At 38.1% G+C, this 22,026-nt stretch overlaps 1 protein-coding gene across 3 annotated transcripts in view; it reads right to left on the reverse strand.

Moving 5' to 3' along the window:
* The window catches only part of tcf4 (transcription factor 4), a 283,617-nt gene that overhangs the window by 103,139 nt on the left and 158,452 nt on the right, over positions 1-22,026 (reverse strand). For all 3 annotated transcript variants that reach the window (XM_079256445.1, XM_079256444.1, XM_079256446.1), the window contains 2 exons: positions 17,974-18,100; positions 16,118-16,167 (listed from right to left, as the gene is read on the reverse strand). In XM_079256445.1, the coding sequence (XP_079112571.1) occupies positions 16,118-16,167; positions 17,974-18,100 (177 nt within the window). The remainder of the gene's footprint in view (positions 1-16,117; positions 16,168-17,973; positions 18,101-22,026) is intronic.

Consider the following 22,026-nt stretch of genomic DNA (forward strand, 5'->3'; position numbering starts at 1 on the left):
GCCAACAGCCAAGATAAATGTTAGCTGTTTGTTACACTGAGACTGTGAGCATATTAGCATGCTAGCATTAATAAAGTGGCCATTAATATAATAACCAAGAGATTATTCCTTCTTTTCTGTGTTTTCCGCAAATAGGTATTGCTAATAGTGACGTGGAACAGAGATTCTGATCTTGTCAAAACATTTTTACCAAACAAATAGAACTTCTTTCATTGCAAGCTAGTCTTTGTGCTAAGTATAAATTAGGAGATGCTAACCGCTAAGGCTTGTTACATACTCCACGAGAAGCAAAACCTTTGACTTGCTTTTTCTTGCAAGAACTCAGGGCGTCAAGAACAAGGAAAACGTTCTTGTTTCTCGTGGGGTATGTAGCAGATTTAAGATAAACACTAACTGTATTTTAAACTGTAACTATGAGGATGCTAGCATGCTAGCATTTATATTTAGCTAAAAACCTACCAATATACAAATATTTTTAAAAAAACCATATTGCCTTATTGACATTGTATTGTGGAAATGGCTATCGGTAGCAGTGCTGTGGAATGGAGATGATGGAGGCTGGAAGTCTGACTTATGTGAAGCCATTATCCCTGGCTAATGGGAAATGCCTGCTGGTACTTTGCCTACCCCAACTTTTTCAAAGCATCCTGCTCTAAATGGTCACAACAATAGCACCTGAGGGCTTTTGAAATGCTCTTAGAGGATGTTGGAGCAAGCTTTTGTTGGAGCTTTGCAGCTTGTTCATAAGTTCATAACTTGCAGTCGTCCCGCCGAGCAGTTCATCAACCTGCTACTAGAAGAAAGACCCTCCCAGCTCTTTGTTTTTTTTTTTGTTTGCTTTACACAGAGTGTGCTCAGAAGGAAAATGATGCTGATCCACCCCAACTTGCAAACAAAACTGGCTTGTGTGCGCATGTTGCGATGGATATTTACAAACTGCTTTACCATTTTAAAGCCTGTTTATTGGACAATTGTATAGTTACCAAAATCATCCCACATTACATTATATTTTTATCACAAATGCCCTGCATTTGACATTTTAATACATTTTCATATGAAGATCACGGCGCTGACCTGACAGATTATTGTGAATCCTGTTGTGAAAAAGTGTGTTAAGTATGTTTAGATGTAGATTGGCATTTTGCTCCTGTCCAAATTGATTCAATCTGGAATATTTCATTATAGCTAAAAAAAAAATAAAACAAAAACACAAACAACTGTTTGACTCCCCTAGATATAACATAAGGAAAAAAATCAGAAATACAACGGAGTCTTTAATTTCCCTGTGGCTCAGAAGGACAACTGAGAAATGTCCAACATGTTATCAACAACTTGAAACAATTTTGTCACTTTAAATGCAGCTTAGTGTGCATGAGAGAGTGAGTGTGTGTCACAACATGTGATTCCCATCACGGCTTTGGAACAAATCAGAGTGCCGCTCTACACTGCCTGTTACTGCAGCCAAATATTTAGGTTCAGGAATGCACCAAGGAACGTTCACATCTGCAGTGAGCACTCATGTGTGTGTGTATGAAAAAAAAACAGTAAAAGGAGGCCATTTTAAATCCTAATGTCCTCACAAGGACAGAGAGACAGCAAACATCCTCAAGCCGAGGTCATTTCATTGACAAGAAACCTCTGAAGCAATGAGGCAGCTGTGGAGGAACAAATGTAATCCTTTCTCCAAGGAAAAGGTCAGACGCTGGTATGAACTATGTGGAAAACTTGGTCAATGCCAAGGATGTATCCAAAGCAGATCCAGAGGGCCACCAGTGAAACTGGAGTTTTGATTGTTGGAGTTTTAGGATAATCAGTTGATCAATTTTTTTCCCCTCAATAGCTAAACAATGTATAAAACCCTACTGGTGTGTATACCGCTCCTTACAGCATTCAATCACGCAACATATTTCTAGTGAATTAAACGGTTGTCACACTTGTGTTGTGCAAAGAATATGTAAGATTTTCTTCAGTCATTTTCAAAGTTGAGATATAAATTTAAAAACAGATGACTTAAAACTTTTAGTTATGATTGCAAATATACTGATGTTAACTGAGAAAAAGTTAAGATTTAAAGATAAATATCCATCAACACAGTGCCCCAATATTTCCAACTGTCTGGTGTTTAAGTTAAGATGAGATTCAACATGGCCAGATAAAAGCTTAGGAAATCTTGGAAGCCTTGGACTTTCAAGGCTTTGGAAAATTAATAATTTAAAACAGTTTGGAAAATTAATAATTTAATACATAACCGACTGTTTCATTCTTAGTATAGGGGAATTTTATCGTAGCCCAGTCTTTAACCTTACTTCCACCAAATAGTCTGGTTCAGGGCAGCATAGTCTGGTACGGTGAAGCTGGATTTCTGTTTGCACAATCAACTCTAACAAAATGTAACTCATTCCTAAATAACTTAAAAGCTTCCAGCCAACAGAAGCTTGCATAAAAAAACAACAGAGCATAAAAGCTAATATAACATTGTAAAAATAACAGAGTCCAAAAGCTAAAAAGATAGCAGGGCACAAAAACTAATACAACAAATAAAGGTAGCAGACCACAAAAGCTAATCAGCTGGCAGAAAACAAAAGCTAAAACAACTTAAAAAAAAAAAAAGAAAAAAAAAATCCAGACCACAAAAGCTTGCATAAAATGATAGCAGAGGACAAAACTAGTACAGTTAAAAAAAAAAAAGACAACAAGCAGAAAAGCTGAAACAAAAACTATCAAAACATAAATGCTAACATAAAAAGCTAACTGACAATAAAAGCTAACAAAAGCATTGAGCAGACAACAAAAACTAACATAAAAAGCCAGCAGAGCACAAAACTAAATTTTAAAAAAGCACAAAAGCTAAAACAAAAACTAGCAGAACAAAAACACTAACTTAAAAAAGCTAGCAGACAATAAAAGCTAACAAAAGCATCGAGCAGACAACAAAAACTAAAATAAAAAGCTAGCAGAGCACAAAACTATTTTTTTAAAAAGCACAAAAGATAAAAGAAGAACTAGTCGAACAAAATCCCAACATAAAAAGCTAGAAGAGAACAAAAACTAACATAAAAAGCAAACACATAATCCAAGGTAATAAAGCACAAAAGCTAAAACAAAAAACTAGCAGAACACAAACACTAATATGAAAAGCTAGTAGACAATAGCTAACATAAACAGCTAGCAGACAACAAAAACTAACATAAAAGGCTAGCAGAGCAGAGAAGAGAACAACATATCAGATTAAAAAAATAACATACAACATAATAAAGAAACTAAAGCTATTAACAAGCCTGCAGGGCACACAAGCTCACATAACATGAAAAGCTAGTAGAACACAAACACTAATGGCGCTAAAGAAAAATAGCAGCACAAAAGCTACTATAATATATATAAATATTTGCAAGAACTATTGACAACAGTTAAAAAACAGCAAACTAGTGACCACTAAACTAGCATAGTATCAATGGCTTTAGTCACAGTTCAAATGTGAGACAATTTCACTAAGTTAAGCTGAACAGTTTACAACAGCGGTTTTCAAACTTTCTGAGCAACTCCCAAGATAACTTTAGTTGCACATTTCCCCTTCCCAACACACACACTCACACATATAAAGACTGAGCGATTAATTGTGTGATATATATTAAATGGTTCATCGGATATAAGGAGAATAAAATCTTTTTTAATGGCTTTGTTTCACTGCTGAAACAAAACACCAGCTTCTGCTGCAGAGATGGTACCACCACATTCAGATTTTTAATGTGACGTGTAACTGTTGTTAAAAATTTAGACGCTAATTTCACAGATTTATCTTTGAAATTATGGTTTAATTTTTACATCCCTGCAGAAAATCCCCATTTATTTGATAAATGCAGGTTATTTTTACAATTATCTGGCAAATGTCTGAAATTATCTCATGACCCCATGGAGGTCCCGATCCCCAGTTTGAGAAGAGCTGGTTTAGATTTAATTTTAAAAATCCATCTTTTAAGGGAATTTAAATGTAGACTATTAAACATGTGTGAGTTATATTTGTATTTATGCATTTTTGTGAGGTTTAATTTTACGTTGAGCAAATTTGTCGGGGAAATTTTCTGACATAAATGAACACGGCAAAGCATCAGACACAAACAGAAGTGAAAGCCTTGCAATTCAATTAGTCAGGTTCCCATCTGATACAAAATGGCGGCCGCGGTGTATCAGTGTGGGACATTTTGGGGCTGCGAGCCAAGAAAATAGCTTCGACACACACACACACACACACACACACACACACACACACACACACAGAAACAACAGTTAATCATTCACATAAACTTTTCAGACATTTTTCATTCATTGTGTCATACGTTGAACTTATCAAGCAGTTACAAAAGAGCAAAGAAAGACAAACAGACTCGTGTTTTAAATGGACTTCTGTGGCTTTTTCAAGTGGAATGAATCACTGAAGCATCTAGAAAACATAGCTGAACACGCTGCTGTCTGTCAGTGAGTCTGAAGCATGAGGTCATCTCTGGCTGAAGCTCCAGTTTCTGTGTCTCTGGTCCAAACACCAAAGCTGTCCCTGCTGGACGATGGCAGCTTTTCACACCTACGGTAAACTCAGTTATATGCTTTATGTCCGCAGAGTCCATTACGGCTTTAAATCAGGAAACTGTGGTGAAATCTTGCTTCAAGTTTGCAGCCAATTTAGCACATGGTTTTAATGGTTACCCGCAGTTTCAGAAACCTGATTGAGGGCATGCTTGTGGTACCAGGAGAGATGAAGGTCATCTACAATTGTGTCTCTTTCCCTCTCCATCTAAATATATATCTATAATATATGATCATGTATTCTGCCATCTAGGAGTTTACGATATTTCAAGTAACCTTCTGGAAAAAAGGGCCATTTTTCTGCTCTTTGTACATGCTGCTGCTGAAAGAAATTGCACTCTCTGTCAACACTCCCTCGTTCTCTTTTCATCCTCTGCCAAGGCTGGGTACGACACTGCTAATTTGAGCAGCATGCTAACACAGGCACGCGCGCACACGTCATTTTCAGCACCAATTCACACATCAGGAGGTGAGGTCACTGCATGTTTTATACGCTTTTGTCCATTCAGTTTTTATAGATCGTCATTTCATGCCCAGCTGCATTCTTCTACACAGACAGGCAGATCTAAAAGCAGACACCAGATATCTGTTAGTATCAAAAGTTATGTTTCATATTCATGTTTTTTTATGTTTAATATCAAACTATTCAGTTCTATGTAATGATAAAGTCTATAAACTAGCATATAATTGAGTCCTAAATGCTTCTTTACAAGTTAAATGTGAACACTAACCTTAGTATAACGACAGTACATATAAAACAGTTTTTTCTTATTAGTTTCTCTGCTTCAGTGAAGGGTTTGTACAAAACAGGATGCAACGATAATTTAGACAACAATGAGCAGCTCTAATACTCTTTCCTGTTTCAACATAATACCCTGCCGCAGAAAGCCTGAAAACAAATGGTTTTCCCAGTTAGCTGTGGAAGAACTGACCTCAGGTCCGTCCAGCACCGTTGGGATTAGCAGGAACCTTTTCGCCTAACATCAGAGCTGGACTGCTAATGCTCCTGAGGCTGGATGGGACTGGAAAATCCCTGCATCCAGTTCCAAAGGAAGAAAGCTTGTGACCGGTGGCGGGGGAGGCTGTTTAAGCAGGATATTAAAGATAAAAGTTTACTGATTGTCTTCTTTCTTCCTGTTTTTTTTTTTTTTAGCTAAATGAACCGAGAACGTTTGATCTTTATGTGATACAGGAAAATATATTGGGTAGGATGTGATCTGGTTGTAGTTCCCGAGGTTGTCTGAAGGGGGCAGTAATGCTCACAAAACCACCTCCCTGTACCCCTTCCAACCATCAGCACCACCCTTCACCCCCCCCCACCCTCCCAGCTCCCCACCCATCCCTCCTCCACCCGCGGCCCACCGGGGACCGCCGGTTCTCTCCTACTGTGCCTTCTGCAAGACCTGGCTTAATTTAATTAACGCTGTCAACTTTAAACAAAACCACATCTGAGCCGAGGAAGGAGAGAGAGAGCGAGAGAGAGCGAGACAGAGGGAGAGAGAGAGAGCAGGAAATAGCCACAGATGGGAGTAGATCGGCCCGGTCACTTCGCTGTGGAGGACTCAAACGTCTCGGGGTTTCATGTAATTTCACCTTGGAGGAGTTTGGTTTCACAAATGACTGCAAAAACTGTTTACAGACCAGGAATTCTTCTTCTCCTTTTTCTTCTGTTTCTTTCTTTTTTAAGATTAAATCAAAGGAAGTGGAGGTCTGGCTGTAGAAACTGGTGCTGAAGATGACACTCTTCACACTGTGGATCCTCTAAACTAAAATGTAAAACTGAGTGATGAGCTGCAGGTAAAAACGGATATAATTTTTATTAGGGACGTTTGAGTTGTTTTCTTTAGGGATGTTAAAATGTGTAAAAGGAAAGAAATGATCTGAAATGGATTTTTAACTATTTTACCTCTTGAATTGCTGCAGATTTTAGGTAAATAAATAAACCAGTTTATTAATCCTGATGTAAAAATAAATGTAACAAATGAATGATCCAGCTTTTAATGATGAAGGATGGTCTAAAGGAATAAATAAATATGTACACAAAGGAGGGGGATCAGGATTTGAAAATGCTGTGTTTTTTTAAAAAAATAAAGTTTAATAAAGTTGAAGCACATTTTTAGTTTGAAAAAATATAAATATATTGTCTAAATTTGAATTTTTAAAAAATTATTTATTTTCTTCAATGAGGTGAAAATTATACATTCTTGATAATAAATAAATTGTGAAAGCTTAAAATTAACAAAACATCTTTACATTTATTTAATAAAAAGGAACAAACCAAAAATTACAGCTGTTGAAATTTTCAGTAGGATTCAATGAGTCACAATAAATAATTAAAATTGGAAGCCCTTGTCAAACATAAGCCTGAATGCTATCATTCATGCTGTGAATTAGATATGACTGTGTGCGTCACAGTTTCAGGAAAGAAACAGCCAACTGTTTAAAATAAAAACAAAACAGTAATTTCAACAATATTACCTCTAATTGCTCCATTTTCATGGTTTCATAATAGTCACATTTGGAATATTCCTGACCTCTTCATGTGTTTTACTGTTTATTTATTCAGCATTAGCAAAGCTCAGAGGATGAACCAGAGACTTTATCAGCCTGAACAACAAATTAACTAAAGCAATGATATCTAAAGAAAAAACATCTTCTCTCCCAGCACCATAAACAACAATGAGAAGGCACTCTGCAACTTGCTAATGCTAACAACTGATGCCTAATTTTCTTTTGATTACAAAGACGTCCCACGCTCTCCTCTCAAGTGACATTTAATTGTTTCTCAAAGTAAATCATCAGCTCAGCAAACTAAATTTGATGAACAACAACAACAAATTTGCAGAACTGGGAGAAAAAAAGAAGACAGAAATTAATTAATTGAAAGGAAAATACCAATCACCCGCAGCTGATGTGAAACAGAGACAAGAAAACAAATAAGACCTTTTACCTTAAATGAAGTGTCATCATCTCTGCAGAATATTGTTTGTTTTAGTACAAAATTAAGACAAACAATTTGTTCAAATACATTTATATAGTATAATTACATACATATATATCTTTTTCTTCACAACTATTGTAAGCAAATATTGAGTACTTAATGAAATGGGTGGTCCCCAGATATAACTACAGACAAAACATTGAAATACCAAATATAGCCTAAAATGATACTTTTACTGTAGTTTAAGTCCTCAAACTAAGTGTACAAAGCAACTAACAGACAAAGAGACATGTAGCAAACACAAAACAAGAAAAGCACAATGAAATATTTGTCTTCCGCTTTTTTGTGTCACAAAAAAATTTGTGTAACGTCAACCGAGGCCTTAAAGTCCTTAAAGTGTAGCCTTCATAAGGCAGTACACACAGTGTGGTAAAAAACAAACAAAAAAACAATTAAAAAAAAAAAAAAAAAAAAACTCCAGAAAAACAACAACTCATTGCTATTTTTAAAAGAAAGACAAAACAAAAAAATCAAAACTGAATTTATACAGTTCAAGAAACTGTAGCTGCAAGCTATGGCTAGTAATTTGATCAAACTGATCAAGAACGCTAACACATTTATTGACGTTAGCTTACTGTAAAACAAGTAGAGACATGTAGAAACACGTGTCTTTTTTAATTGAAGGTATTAAAAATTCTCAAGTGTTGAAAATGAACCACAAAACCAACCATTGTGACTTGTGATAGCTAAAACTTGCTGGTGAGGCACTGCATGTTGACAGAAACTAGCTTAATCCAATGAACCAACTTTCAGTTAGCCTAGCCTCAGTGTAAGCAGATGCGAGTCACAGATTTTGTCAGTGGTCCAAACATCATAGAGGGCAATTACTAATCATTTGGTAGTCCAAGAAAAGATAGTATAAAATTACAGTTATATTAAACATATCTTTAGTGCAGTTTGGTAAGAACCTTCGTTGGTTTAGCTGTTTTGCTAGCATCTTCTGGGTAGATAAAACCAGTAGAAAACTCGATCCCATTTGAAAAAAATGGGACATTTTTTAAGTTTTTATTTTTCCATTGTATATTATCTCAAATTTAAAATGTGGATGAATACTTAAAATCAGTTTATTTTCAATAACAAGTATGTGCTTTCATAACTTTTAGCACAATTCAGTGCTAATGCTATTTGTAAATGTCTGATATTTGTCATAATGTGCTATCCTGATACTTTGCTATGTACAAAATCCACTTTTACTGCTTAAACTAATTCTAAAATTGAGCTACAGATGATACAGCCTTTGTTCTTGTAGGCATGTGTGAGTTTATTGCCTGTGTTTTGTCCTAGCTAAGCAGTTTCATGGCTCAGAATGGAAACACAAACAGGGCTATTAATACCAAATGGGCTGAAATTTCGGGAGATACAAATGACTTTCCTGTAAGGAAGTCGGGGATCTTTACACTGACAGCATGGAACAGGAATAATCAAAGCTGCCAAAAGCACCGTCGCTTCACGCTAAGCATCAGCCAGTCATACAAAGACAGACTTTTAAACCTGTCCCTTCAGATGGGCGACTATAGGGAATGATTTTCCGTGACTGTGGGTCCCCACATGTATGCAACGCTGTTTACTCAAAGCTGCTTGGCTCACAAAGAGAACTTTTGTTTTTGGCCTCTGTGTGTTGCTATTGAATGGCGCACACACAAAAACACACATTACAGACATTCCTCTGTCAAATCAAGTTTGAGCTCAGAGCAGGTGCAGACCAGGCTCAGGGAGACCGTATGAGTGTGTGTTTTATGGCGAATGTGTGTTTCTGTCATAAAGTCGAACATTTCCACTCCAACTTGTAAATCCTCTTGAATTATTATGGTTGTGGTTACATGTAGAGCGAGCATTAGGGTTTTACACACCAAAAGCATTTCTATTCAAAGCAAGTCGTATCCATAGGCAGAAATGTGATCAAACATAATGGCGAAATATACCAATATATATAATATACCAACATAGATAAATATACTAAATATATCAATTAGATGTTTTTTGGGTGTTTAGATGGATTTTTGGTGATGTTTATAGCAGCTAATGAATAAATAAATCTGTGGCTAAAATATATGTCAGAGTGACAACCAACATCCACAAACACTGAAATTATACCTCCTGATTGTAGTAATCAGTATCTGATATAAACAGAATAAGTATTCAGATTCATTGAAATCTGAATTATACTATTTAAGATATTAGGAATTATATGAGCCTTGCTGATGTTTCAGTTGTGCGAGTGCAGAAATATATAGATAGATGACATATAAATGGTCAAATTTACCTCAATAGAAACAAACGCTGTCAAATATCTAACAAGTTAAATTCTCTGGCCAGACTGTTTAATAGAAAAGGAGAAGGAAAAAAGACCATCAGCTCTGTTGACTGCTGGAGGAAAGAATAAAAACACATTTCAGCCTTCTCACTGCTCATCGTAGCAGTTTGGAGGCTGGACCACTCTGGAGGGAAAAAGGACCCTGGGAGGAGCGGGAGGGTCTCTGGAAAGAGAGATGTCCGCTCAGAGATTTTTGTGGGAATTATGAGAGTTAAACTAAAAACAAGCAAGACGCTGACTATATACTACAAACTCAACACATGACTTCATGCAAAAGATACAGTGTGTTTGTTTCTGCCTGTTTATCTGCATGTTTACCTGTTTGTTAGCAGCTTTATGTAAACACAACAGATTTCTGGGATTTTTCTCTGAGAACGGGTTTAACTCAAATTAAATTTAGGCAGTGATCTGGAAGGAAAAGTGGACATAGGGATTTTAAAAAGGATTTCTACACATATAAATACATTAACGTACATTCTCGTTTCCAAATGTTTGTAAATGTATTGATGTTGTTTGTTTATTTGTAAAGCACATTTCATGTACAAAACCATCCAAAGTGCTTCACATCAAAATAAAAAGCATTACAGGTGTTGTAAAGACTGCTCAAATCACAATAAAAAGAAGAAATGGAACAAGGTTTGCTATGTTTTAATAAATATTTGAATTTTTATAACATAATTGTTGTTTCAGATGCTATACGTATGTTTGATAATCAGTGGCCACGTTTACATGGATAAACACTTCATCTGATCAGTGATCCGATCAGTGGCATTCTTGACATGCGCAGTGCCTACTTGTCCGGGAAAAAGTGTTGACTTGTTATTAATTTGAACCCTTAGACCGTAGAAATGCTTGAAAAATCCTGAATATTTCAGTTCCCAACCAAAACGTTTCATCCACCACAGTCCCGTTCTGTTTTGCTGCTGTCATTTTTCAAGTCAACATCACCACAAAGGGATCAGAATGACTGTAAACATGGTTGTTTTTGCCTGCTGGTGAGAAGTTTTAAGCCACCACTCTTAATCAGACTGAAAACGCTTTCCAATGGAGGCCGATTGGTTCATCTGTTGGGTTCATATGATACATTTTTTTTTATTCCGATTGGACACTTCATTGGATTAAATATGCTCCATGTAAATGTAAAATGAATGTTTACGGATCAATTTACGGATATAAAGAATATTAAGTGTCATGGAAAAAATTGTTCGCTGATACTCTTTTTTTAAAAAATTTCTTTATTTCTTAACAGCTGAACAACAAATACCAGACCAGGTAGGAGATAAAAAAAAAAGTGGGAGAGAGAGGAGACAATAACAATGGAAAAGTTAAAAAATAAACTCGAGAAGATAAAATGGGCAAACAGCTGTAAAGAAATTTAACAGAAAAAACAAAGCAGAGAACCATCAAGAGCACCTGCAGGAAGTCAAACTAAAACACATGAACAACAGTAACAACGCCGAGAACATGTTTAAATGTTCAAACAGAACTTCTATAACCACCACATACATGTTTAACACAACATGTAAGTCATATGAACAAAAGGTATACTATTACATGCAGTACAGCTACTCTGTTATTGCCTTCAATCAAGATTTTAACAATTCCCACAACAAAACGCCAACCAGCTCTTTGATATTTTCTGTCATGTTCTGTAACCGTGGATGTACAGGCAGAAAGTCAAACATGAGGGGAAGCTAATTTAGCTTTATTAAGTGTGTGTTTCACTGTTTCTTTGTCGTTCCATATAAAGACAACTGAAGCGCCACAAATAAGTGATTATGAAAATACACACCTGTCAGCAATCGCAAACATTTTCAGAAAGAAATAACAAGGCTCAGAACAAAGTCGTGCTGAGCTCACTTGTACTGCAGAAGAATTTAAATATCGACAACAAACATGGAACAAAGTTAAACCCTACAAAGCTCTCGGTTCAGTTTCTGCTTCCCAGTGCAGCTCGTGCCAACAAGCTGGCAGAACAAGACTTTTAATGCATTTTCCCGCACTGGATCCACGACTGCATTTCAGTCGGTCTTGTTAGCTCTCGCTTCATGTGGAGTGGAGGAAAAGGCCTGATTACTCACATCACAGAGGTGGAAACAAGAGAGGGTTAGAGCAGAGAGAGGAGGCGGCTCGTAGTGTCTCACACATGAAAGCAAAGCCACAGCAACCAGATCCAAAAAGCTGGATCACAAGACGGCCAGTAAAAGCCCTTTACAACTGTACTAGTTGGTTCTGCAAGACTGAGCAGCATGCAGGTTGTAGCACAGAGGACCAAGGCTTAAAAAGCAAAGCAAAAACAAACTGAAAACCAGAACACTCGCTGGTTTTGGTTGAAAACAAAACAAATGTTTTGTTTGGAGTCTGGAGTCATCCAGCAACAAGACATTTACGCAATGGTTCATATCATTAAATTTAAACCAATGAAAACTGTTTTAAATCAAATGACCTTGATTCATATAGCGCAAATTCCCGACAAAGTTATCTGAGATACTTTTAAAGATTCAAACTTCAATTTTAATTAACTATAATTCACTTTTCTGTAATCCAAATAAACAAACAAAAAAAATTGAATCCACATTATAGTGTAATCTATAATAACTGCATTCATATAAAAACCATAAAAAATATGGCAAAGCTCCAGAAACCATAAGGTTGAAGAGTCCTCTCTTTGGTTGAATTGACAATTTAGTCACATGGACAAAGTGGACGTAAAATACTGCAGAATAAATATCGTGGAATAAAGAGGTCCATTCTGAAGGGTTTTAATAAAGGGTTACAGCTATTATTTATTCTTACATAGGTATTTGACTACATAGCTACAGCTACGAACCAAGCAGCATCCTCCGATGGTAGAAGTGAAGCCTACGTGGAAGTGCCAAAGACTGCAGTTCCTCCTTCATCCACTAGGGGCTCCAAAACAGAGCAAATCCCCATAGACTCACATGTTAAAAAGACCAACTTCACAGCAGAAATAAACATGTTTACAGCAGAAATAAACATGTTTACAGCCTGGTTCAAAAATCCATTTTATGGTTAATAGGTCATGTAGAACAACCATGTTTTTTTTGCTGGTTAGCTTAGCTTTAGCCTGCTTACCTACGTTAGCTGGTTAGCTCCCATTAGCACTGGTTAGCTCGGTTAGCTTTTAGCTACAGGATGGATCACTAAATGTCAATCATCCACCATGACACCCACAGCGCTCCTCTCAGCCCATATTTGTCCTTTTTGGGAGTGACACGGTTGACCCTGCCAAGATGGCGATGGTAGGAATCGACCACCGAGCTTCAATTCAGCTCTTCAGAAACCTACGGTCACCTCACGGAGGCGCCACCCATCTTTTCATATCCAGTCGATGGTACCTACACAAACTGACAGGCAGTGCAGTTTTCTGACAGGCAGTGCAGTTTTCTGACAAGCGAACAGTCTTGATCAAATGCAGATTGGCTGAAAGTTATCATCAGCTAAGAAGACCCGACTCTAACCAACAAAAACTGGGTTTATGTCAGACAGGACAAAACGTCGCAAACGCTAATGAACATTCCCTCTTCCCAAAAAACAGGAAAAACAAAAGCAAGCAGCAGCAACCGTACAAGCTTTCCCATATTTCCAGCACTGCCCCCTTGTGGCAGTGGAGTGCCAAAACAGGTAGTTGTGTATTTCCTGAAGCGTCAATAAAAACTACGCAGCAGTTTCATAATTTTTTTACAGGTTAGTTAAAAATAAATGTTTAGCAATAAAAGACTGGATTTCTGAGACAAACCACAAGGTATTTATGGAAACAAATTGCTTGCAGTTGAGGAACTTTGTAATGTTGAAATGTGACACTTTCAGTGTAAAATCATTTTTTAGTTGTTAAAACATGAAATCAATATTATAACGTGATTTGTTTTAGATTTTTACAATAAAGCTGTGATGTTACGATGCAAAACGTGACAATGTAAGATTGTTAAACAGAGGACATTTTAACTTAAACGTAAAAAAAGAATCACATAATAATGCAATACTTATTGTTAAAGTGAGCTTATAATGCAATAAATTTATTACAAAAAGTATCATATACTGCAATAGTTTGTAAAAGAAAATCGATAAAACGTGTCATATAATATATACGTATAATGTCAACATTTAGTTTGATTGTAAAAAATGTAATAACAGTTTACTGTGATCCTTTTCACAATTTTACAGTAAAATTATCATGTTTTACACAAATATGAAAATGTTAAATTGTATCGTTAAAGTTTTATTATATAACGTCAAAAGTATCGCATTACGTTCTAACTGTTTATTGTAGAAAACGTGAAACGTGACTGCATCGCGTTATGACAGCAACGTTCTGATAAATCCATTTTCTCCGCCGGACGCAGCTATGATGAGAAGTGGCTCATTTGGAAAAGATCGGATTCAAACATACGTTGTTCTGGGAAATCTGCAGCGACTCAGATCTGGTTGCTTCCGCAGATAAAGCCGGTTATTGTTGAATGAATGATGATTTCTATATTTCTGTCCACATCTATTGGGTGATGTTACGAAACGTCATTTTAACTTAATTTAACGTCATTAAACATCATTTTAAAAACTTCTGTGAGGATCCATCCAGGAACTCGGGAACTCCTCCTGAGTCGGGCGAATCCTGCTAAACATAAGCAGACGAGCTCGAGTCACCAGATTTTCTTAGTGTCGGACGATTTGCAGGTTTTTCTACCAACAGGATTTCCAGCTCAGGATCAAGAAGGAATGATTTCTTGTATCAATGTGTTGATTTTGAGTAGAAGCTCCAGAATATTCCAACTTTTTATGCTTTTGATTGTTAAATTCATGTCCAAATACAGTAACGTGTCAGACTTGGACGGCAACAGAAGCCTGTCAAAGCTGCATGCATCTTCCTCTCTGCTTTCCTTTTTTTTGTTTTCGCCCTTCCTCTCCTCTCCTGGTTCCCATTCTTTCTCCTTCCTCTCTCCCCCCTCTTCCTCCCTCCTCTTGCTGCAGACATAGAGGAGGAGGAGGAGGAAAGAGGGCAGGAAGCGGGGACAAAGCGGGCCAAGGCCACAGAAAGGCGGACTCCTGCCGAGCCAAAGAGGCGGCTGACACGCCGTACATTCAGCCGCCTCTAACTGGCCATTAATGAGGTCAGCATCGGAGGAAAGCTCCCCTCCTGTACAACAAAATCGGAAATAAATCTAATGGGCGCCACAGCTGCAACAAATCCAAAGAAAGAAAAGAAGAAGAGAAGGAGCCATCTTCCATATGCATGAATAATTTTTCTATTTCAAACAGGTTTGGAATATGGAGGAAACTATTTTGCCCATTAGCAACCTGAGGCTAAAAATGCTACGCTAAAAACACGGCTCAACTGAAAAAACACACAGATCCAGTAAAACATCTGCTGCGTCTCCCTCTGATTCAAACGGCGGCCAAGCTTCAGGCCTGAGAGCAGCAGCTGGGGTCCGCTCGGTCGCACAGAAAACACGGTCGCGGCCGGGCGGGAAATTCTCTGATCACACGCCGAGTCAGCCCGAAGTCGGCACGTTTAACGCTCTTACATGGCGTCAACTTCAGAAACAGGCCTTTGTTTTTCCACATCTTTATGAAATAATTTCCTCTTTCTTACTGCCTGTAACATCGTTCCTGCCAGAGAGAGCGGCAGCATCGTCGTCTTCATCACCTGCAATCCTTCAACAGAAACCTCATCCGGCTTCCAGGACTTCCGCCTTCACATCAGCAGAAAAAGCACCAAGCGTCCGAGCGTCAGCACCAACAGATCCCAACAAATCGCTGCTTAATTCATCAATAAAAGGGAAACAAAGCAACCAAATTCTGCTAATAAATGCTTTTAAAGTGATTATTTTCTCACCAATAAGTGTCTTAAAACACCTAATTTTCTGTTGTTTTCCCTTAAAAAAAAAAAATCACTTCCTACAAATATCCACTTCTAGTTTCAGTATATTTAGATATTCTTGCATGTTTTTTTTTTTATTTTTATCTGGAGTTATTTTTATGGCACGAATCTCAGCTGAACGCTGTTTGTGTTCAGCTCATCATAAAACATGCTTTTGTCACCGTGTTTACCAAGTCTGAAATGTGCAGAAATACCAGCACCTTTTCCTCGACGCTCACACACACACACACACACACACACACACACACACACACACACACACACACACACACACATCAACAATAATAACCTGCAAATAATAATGCTAAAAATTCATGTTATCACTTACTGAGGACGGCAAGCCGGGAGGGACCTTCCGCACTTTTTTTGTGTGAATTTCTGAAAGACAAAAGAAAGAGGAACAGAATGAATCAATGCATCGGGGTTTACAGGCCAAGAAGCTTTTTTTTCCTCGGAAAGGAAGGTTCTCGCTGGATTTGTTTGAATTTAATCGAGCTGGGGGAAGAGGAGGAGGAGGAGGAGGAAGGAGCGAGGCCACTTCCCCCCCCACCATCAATATATTTACAAAGAGCTTTCACTGCAAACAAGAGACACACACTCAGATGCAGAAAGCTAAAAGACACGGCAGGAAAAACCAGAACAAGAAGCGGACGGTGCTGATGGAGGGCAGCTCTGACATGTTTGTAGTATTTTTTCAGGGTTTCTTCTCAACGGGAGCGAGGCGGCGCTCTATTAACTCGGAAGGTGAGACTTTGATGGAAAAATGAAAGTGTGTTTCTTTTGGAAATTGGCCTGCAGTTGCCGTATAAGTGTGTCTTCTCAAGGCTGACGCTACCAAGGCTACGCTGCGGACACCTTTGTCCTGGTCTTAAACAGAGACCGCCCTGTACGTCCTTCTGCAAGCACACACACACACACACACACACATGCTTCTCTTTACTGTCGATACACGTCATTGATCCTTCAGAGGGAAATAAAAAGACTTTTTGTCGGATATTTTATTTTAACCCTTTAAAGTTTGCATTAAAAAAAAACAATTTTTTTTATTTTTCTTCTGTCAAAAACAATATATTAACATGTTTTTTTTTCTTTTTTTTTAAACAAATACTTGTGATGACAATGAAATGTCAAAAGTTGGAGCAGTAAATTGATTTTAAACTGTGATGACATACCAGTAAATATCCTGCAGCACTGCATGCTGTTAATGGTATTTGTGTATAAAATGATAAATCTCATTTTGTTCTTGTGGGACCAACGATGGCAGCGCCAGTCTCCACGTTTGTGAAGAAGTTCCAGTTTGCAAAATGCAGAAAACCCACTTTGTTTGGTCGTAGGAGGTTGAAGCGTTTTTGTCATGATGATTTCTACTTTCTCCACATTCGACAGACAAAACCATAAAAATAAAAATGATAATAAATCCTAAAATATTTTAAACTCCTTCAGGATTTTGGATGAAAATAAAAAGTATTTAAAACACAACAGAAGACAATTTTGATATCTAGATTATTTCATCAGGTCATGTTACGCAAATAAAATGTTCCTCAGTTTTATAAAAGATTTGCCTTTTTTTAAAGAAAAGTTTTAATTAGTGTTAAAAAAAAAAATCACTAAATAGAAAAAAATCAGCCAATTCTAATTAATTTAGCTTAAGAGTTGAATTGAAAGCTCATAAAAAAACTAACTGGTTTTAGTTTTCTAACTGGTTTTTAAGCACCTGTTGGTAATAAAACCAGTAAAGGTTTTCTGTCTTCCAGGGAGATGATACATCAGTGTGACTCACACACACACAACGTGACATTAACCTGATGTTTTACCCGTTTCTGGTCAAATCCTGCTGCCTTCAGGTAAAGAAACTTCAAAAATCAGCAGCAACGTTGGTTTTTCCTTTTTCTTTTTGCATAAAATCAGGTGTGAATCTTTGTAGTGAAACAGAAACATGATGATCCTGTGCGTGTGTGTGTGTGTGTGTGTGTGTTTGCCATGTGCTCATTGACAAGCTCACGTTTACAGTAATCTATCCATCGTGGCGATTCTGAAGCTGAATGTTGCAGAAACAACGTAAATAAGCTGGACGTGAAGTTCAGCTTGTTTTCTCCCCGATGGACTGAAGGTTCGTCGTGTTTAAACAGATTCTGTGACGGATCCACGCGGATGTCTGCAGTGTGTGTGCTGGCAGCTTCGTACCCATGGTGTCCAGAGGCAGCGCTCTCCTCCGTGGGTTGGAGCTGTAGTGTTGGTAGTACTGCCCAGCCGGCTTGGTGGGCGACGACGCGCCGGGGCTCCCCAGACCCAACTCACCGCCCAGTATCGACTGATGGAGACAGAAACAGAGGAGGGTTACTACAGCTGACAATCAGGCCGTCGTCTTCAGGAGTTTTAACAAAAACACATCTAAAAGACAAACAAAAAAAAAAAAGGCTTAAAAAACCCACAAAACATCAGAAATTTCTTTTAATTTCCCTAAAAAGCCTGAATAGCTTGTTTGCTTCGAAGGTTCACACAGGTTTCAAGTCAACAAAATGATCTTTTTGAGGGATTATTTGCAGATAATTACAATAATCTACACGGGTAAATGCATAAAACTTTTTTAAAATGTTCAAAAGAAATTAAATAATACAGTTTTACAAACTGGGTGATAATCCAGTCATCTCCGCTGGAAGTTTAAAAATGTAATAAATGGGAAGAATCTGTGAAAAATGTTGTAAATATGCTAATAAACGGAGTGACGGTAACTAATAGGAGAAAAGGCAAGTTGGACACAATATAAAAATTTAACCCTTTCAGACCCGAGCCACAAAAAAATTAAGAAAAGTCCAGAAAAGTAAACTTTTCTTAAACTTTAAGAAAGCTTTAATAATGTACAATCTTTAAAAAAGATATTCACCATTTATTACTGTGTGACATTACAGAGTTATTAACGCGAAACCTTCTGCTTTCTGGTGTCCGATAAGGACAGAAAACAAGAATCAGTTCAACAGGATGTAAGTCTGCTACGTATTCCACGGGAAGCCCCCGTTTTGGGGGCCGTCAGAAGAAAATGACGTTGTTTTCTTCTCGCTAATCTGAGAAGTAAAAATGCGATTGGTCGGACATTTCAGGTGGGCGTGGCTAACACCGAAAAGCACGTTTGTTGCCGCTTCGGCGTTTTTGCTGATGCAGATGAAACAGATTGTTTTGATAAAACAGCAGATTGAGGTGGTGAGAAAGTAAGAAATCATTACGACACGTGGCGTTTAAGGACGCAACGTAGCCGCCTGCACGACCCGCCATGCTGCGGACGAAGTTTCTCATTAAATACGACATAACAGCAGACACCACCACAGTGATGCCCCCCTCCCTCCGTTGCATACGAAGCTTCTCCTGGAGTCCGAATGAACCAGACGAAAAAGAAATTTTTCTTGTTCTTTCAGCCTCGAGACCGAGAACAAAGTTCTTGCTTTTCATTGATTTTTCAACCAGCTTTCGAGTTTTTACCATAAAGTGATACTCGATGTATCATATATGTCAAGATTTCTGTCATTTTTATTGTCATTTAAAAAAAAAATTACATTTTCTCTCAGTTTAAACTTAAATATATGAGAAAATATAAATATAGCCTGTGATGGACTGGCGATCTGTCCAGGGTGTACCATGCCTTTCGCCCTAAGCCTGCTGGGATAGGCTCCAGCTTCCCCACAAACCTTCGTTAGACTAACCGGTTAGGATACTGAACGAATGAATGAATATCAACATAGATTAAGAAAATAAAGAATATATATATGTATAAAATATAAAAGACATAAGAAATAAGTTTGTCTGAGAGGATCAGGATGTCGAGTGTTGACAGCAATCCAAAATGTCGAGGATCTTCGAAGGCTAATGCAGAAAAATAGCATTCACAGCTGAAACATGGTTCCCAATATTTCCAGTTCAGCTTCAGGATTTTAGACATTTTCACCAAAAAAATCAATCAAATCAATCAAATGTTGACTTTATTAAAACAAAACAAACACAAATCACCTGCATACGTGTTCATTTCTGTTACGTACGTATGGTAACGTAAAAACTAACCAGTCAGACCAGTTAGGATAAAAACAATACGGACATCCCCAGTTTTGCTGGATGATCAGATTCCTTTAATCCGGTTTTCCAGCACAGTTCAGGCTAAAAGCTGCTAAACTCTACATATTCCAGGTAGGACTGGGAAGGTAATCCTACTTTTATTCATCAATAACAATATTATAACATTATCAGCAGGAAAGGTTGAGTTTTTGTCCCTTTTGGGGCTTTTTTGGTGAGAAATAACCTTAAAAGTTGTACAAAAAAAACACCATTATTTTCAATAATGTCTCTGAGATCAAGTTACAGTATTGTTTTTCTGATATTTTACTATTTTTATATACAGTTATCATTGACACGGCTACTCATATGTTACAATGGAAGGACAGAGGAGCCTGAAGTCATCTGACAAATGAGCAAACGGCTGAAATCAGTGGATAAAAACCCTCGGAGTGAGAAGCTTTGAAGGGAATTTGCGCCACCGCGGTGCGACAGCTGAACGTGGAGAGAAGCGTTAACAGGCTCTTCATGAAGGACAAGAGGAGAGTTTCACAACATTTTTCTCTGAAGCCAAATTCCTGCTCTGATTCGACGGCAGATTATTTCACCCGATCATTGTCTGAAACTTTCCAAGTTAAAGCTTTGTTGTTCGCAGTGAACTGGTAACTGAACGGAAGTGGAATCTGAACTGGTCCACTGACATGTTAAAAGAAGCTTTCACTGGCAAAAATGTGTGTGAAACATGTATTATCATCTAAAACTAGATGTAAAATAACCCATTTTAAGATTTAGTAACTGAGGATGGAATAAAATACATGAATATCATCAAAGTATGATAAATAATCTCACAGATTCTGCCTCTTAAAACAACTCAGACAAGTTTTTGACTAAATATAACTCGGTTAGATTGTCTATTTTTAAGGTTATTCTACAAAAAAAACAAAGTTTCATCACATTTGCTAAATAAAAACGATTATTAAAACATCCCCCAGCACATATAGATCGATGTATCTCTACATTATATCTGTTAAGAAGGTTTAAACATCAGAAACTGATGTATTCTGAGTCTTTTCCACCTGCAAAGTCTACCTCAAACACCTGAAAGCGAGCAGGTTGTTACCTTGGCGACGGTGACCTCATGGTGTCCGGCGTGGAGACGTTCACCTTCGGCAGCTCAGCCTAACTTTCCCTCCGCGCTGCCGTTCTTCCTCTCATGAAGCTGGGAGTGTTTAGTGCTCGAACTCAGCAAAGCGCTCACACATTGTCCCGCTAATTAAGTTCACTGGTTTGACTGGTTTCAGCAGCAACAAGTGGCTTCTGGGCTGAGTCGGAGAGCCAGACGGCAGCGTGGAGGATGGACTTTTCTTTCTTTCTTTTTAATGGCTCAAAAAGTTTAGCGAGGAGGAAAGAGGTGAAAAGGAACCAGCCCCCCCCCCCCCCCCCCCCCCCCCCCCCATCATCATCCTCCTCCTTTAAATGGACTCCTCCATCACTCTGGTAAAGTGTGGGTTTTTTCCCAGCTCCTCGTTAAGTAATTAGCGTGCGGTGTGTTTCATGCAGAGGGTGGAGGAGTGTTTAGACGTTTTGGAGGTGGGGGGGTTTATGGTTTTTTTTTGGGCGTAATCTGAATTCTGATCATCGAGTCCGTCTTCTTCATGACTGGAAAACAAAAGTTAGCTTGGCACTGAAGGACCAAGGAGACTTTTCTCATGCTAAACAGGGCCTAAGTAGGCCAATTACAAGGCCAGCCTCGGCCTCGGAGCCTTTCTCCGGCTTAAAACAAAAGAGTCCTTGTTTTAAATAAAGTCAGTCGCACACAGAGAGGGAGAGGCTGTCAGACACAAAGCCACACAGTCACACTGGTTTCAGTCATCCCGGTCCATCTAGACGGGTTTCAGTGTGTGTGTGTGTGTGTGTGTGTGTGTCGTCACGGGCTAACAGGAGGTTCCCACTAAAACAAAAAAAGAGTCTCATTGATTGTGGCTTTTTGTTTCTTTTCTGCTCTTTTTTCCTTTTTTTCTTTTTTTTTTCAACCCGGCCCGGCCTGTTGCCCCGGCAACTAGACAAGCTGCAGGAGAAGGGAAGTAGATGTCTCCCCGTCTGGCTGTCTCCGTCTCTTCGCCAGACTGTCTTCAGCTTTGTTTTAGTCTTTCCTATCAGTTCATTTGGGGTGAAACGACTTCGAACTGCGCGGCTGAA

Source organism: Telmatherina bonti (genome assembly GCF_933228915.1).
Source record: "Telmatherina bonti genome assembly, chromosome: 17".
Classification (NCBI taxonomy): Eukaryota; Metazoa; Chordata; class Actinopteri; order Atheriniformes; family Telmatherinidae; genus Telmatherina; species Telmatherina bonti.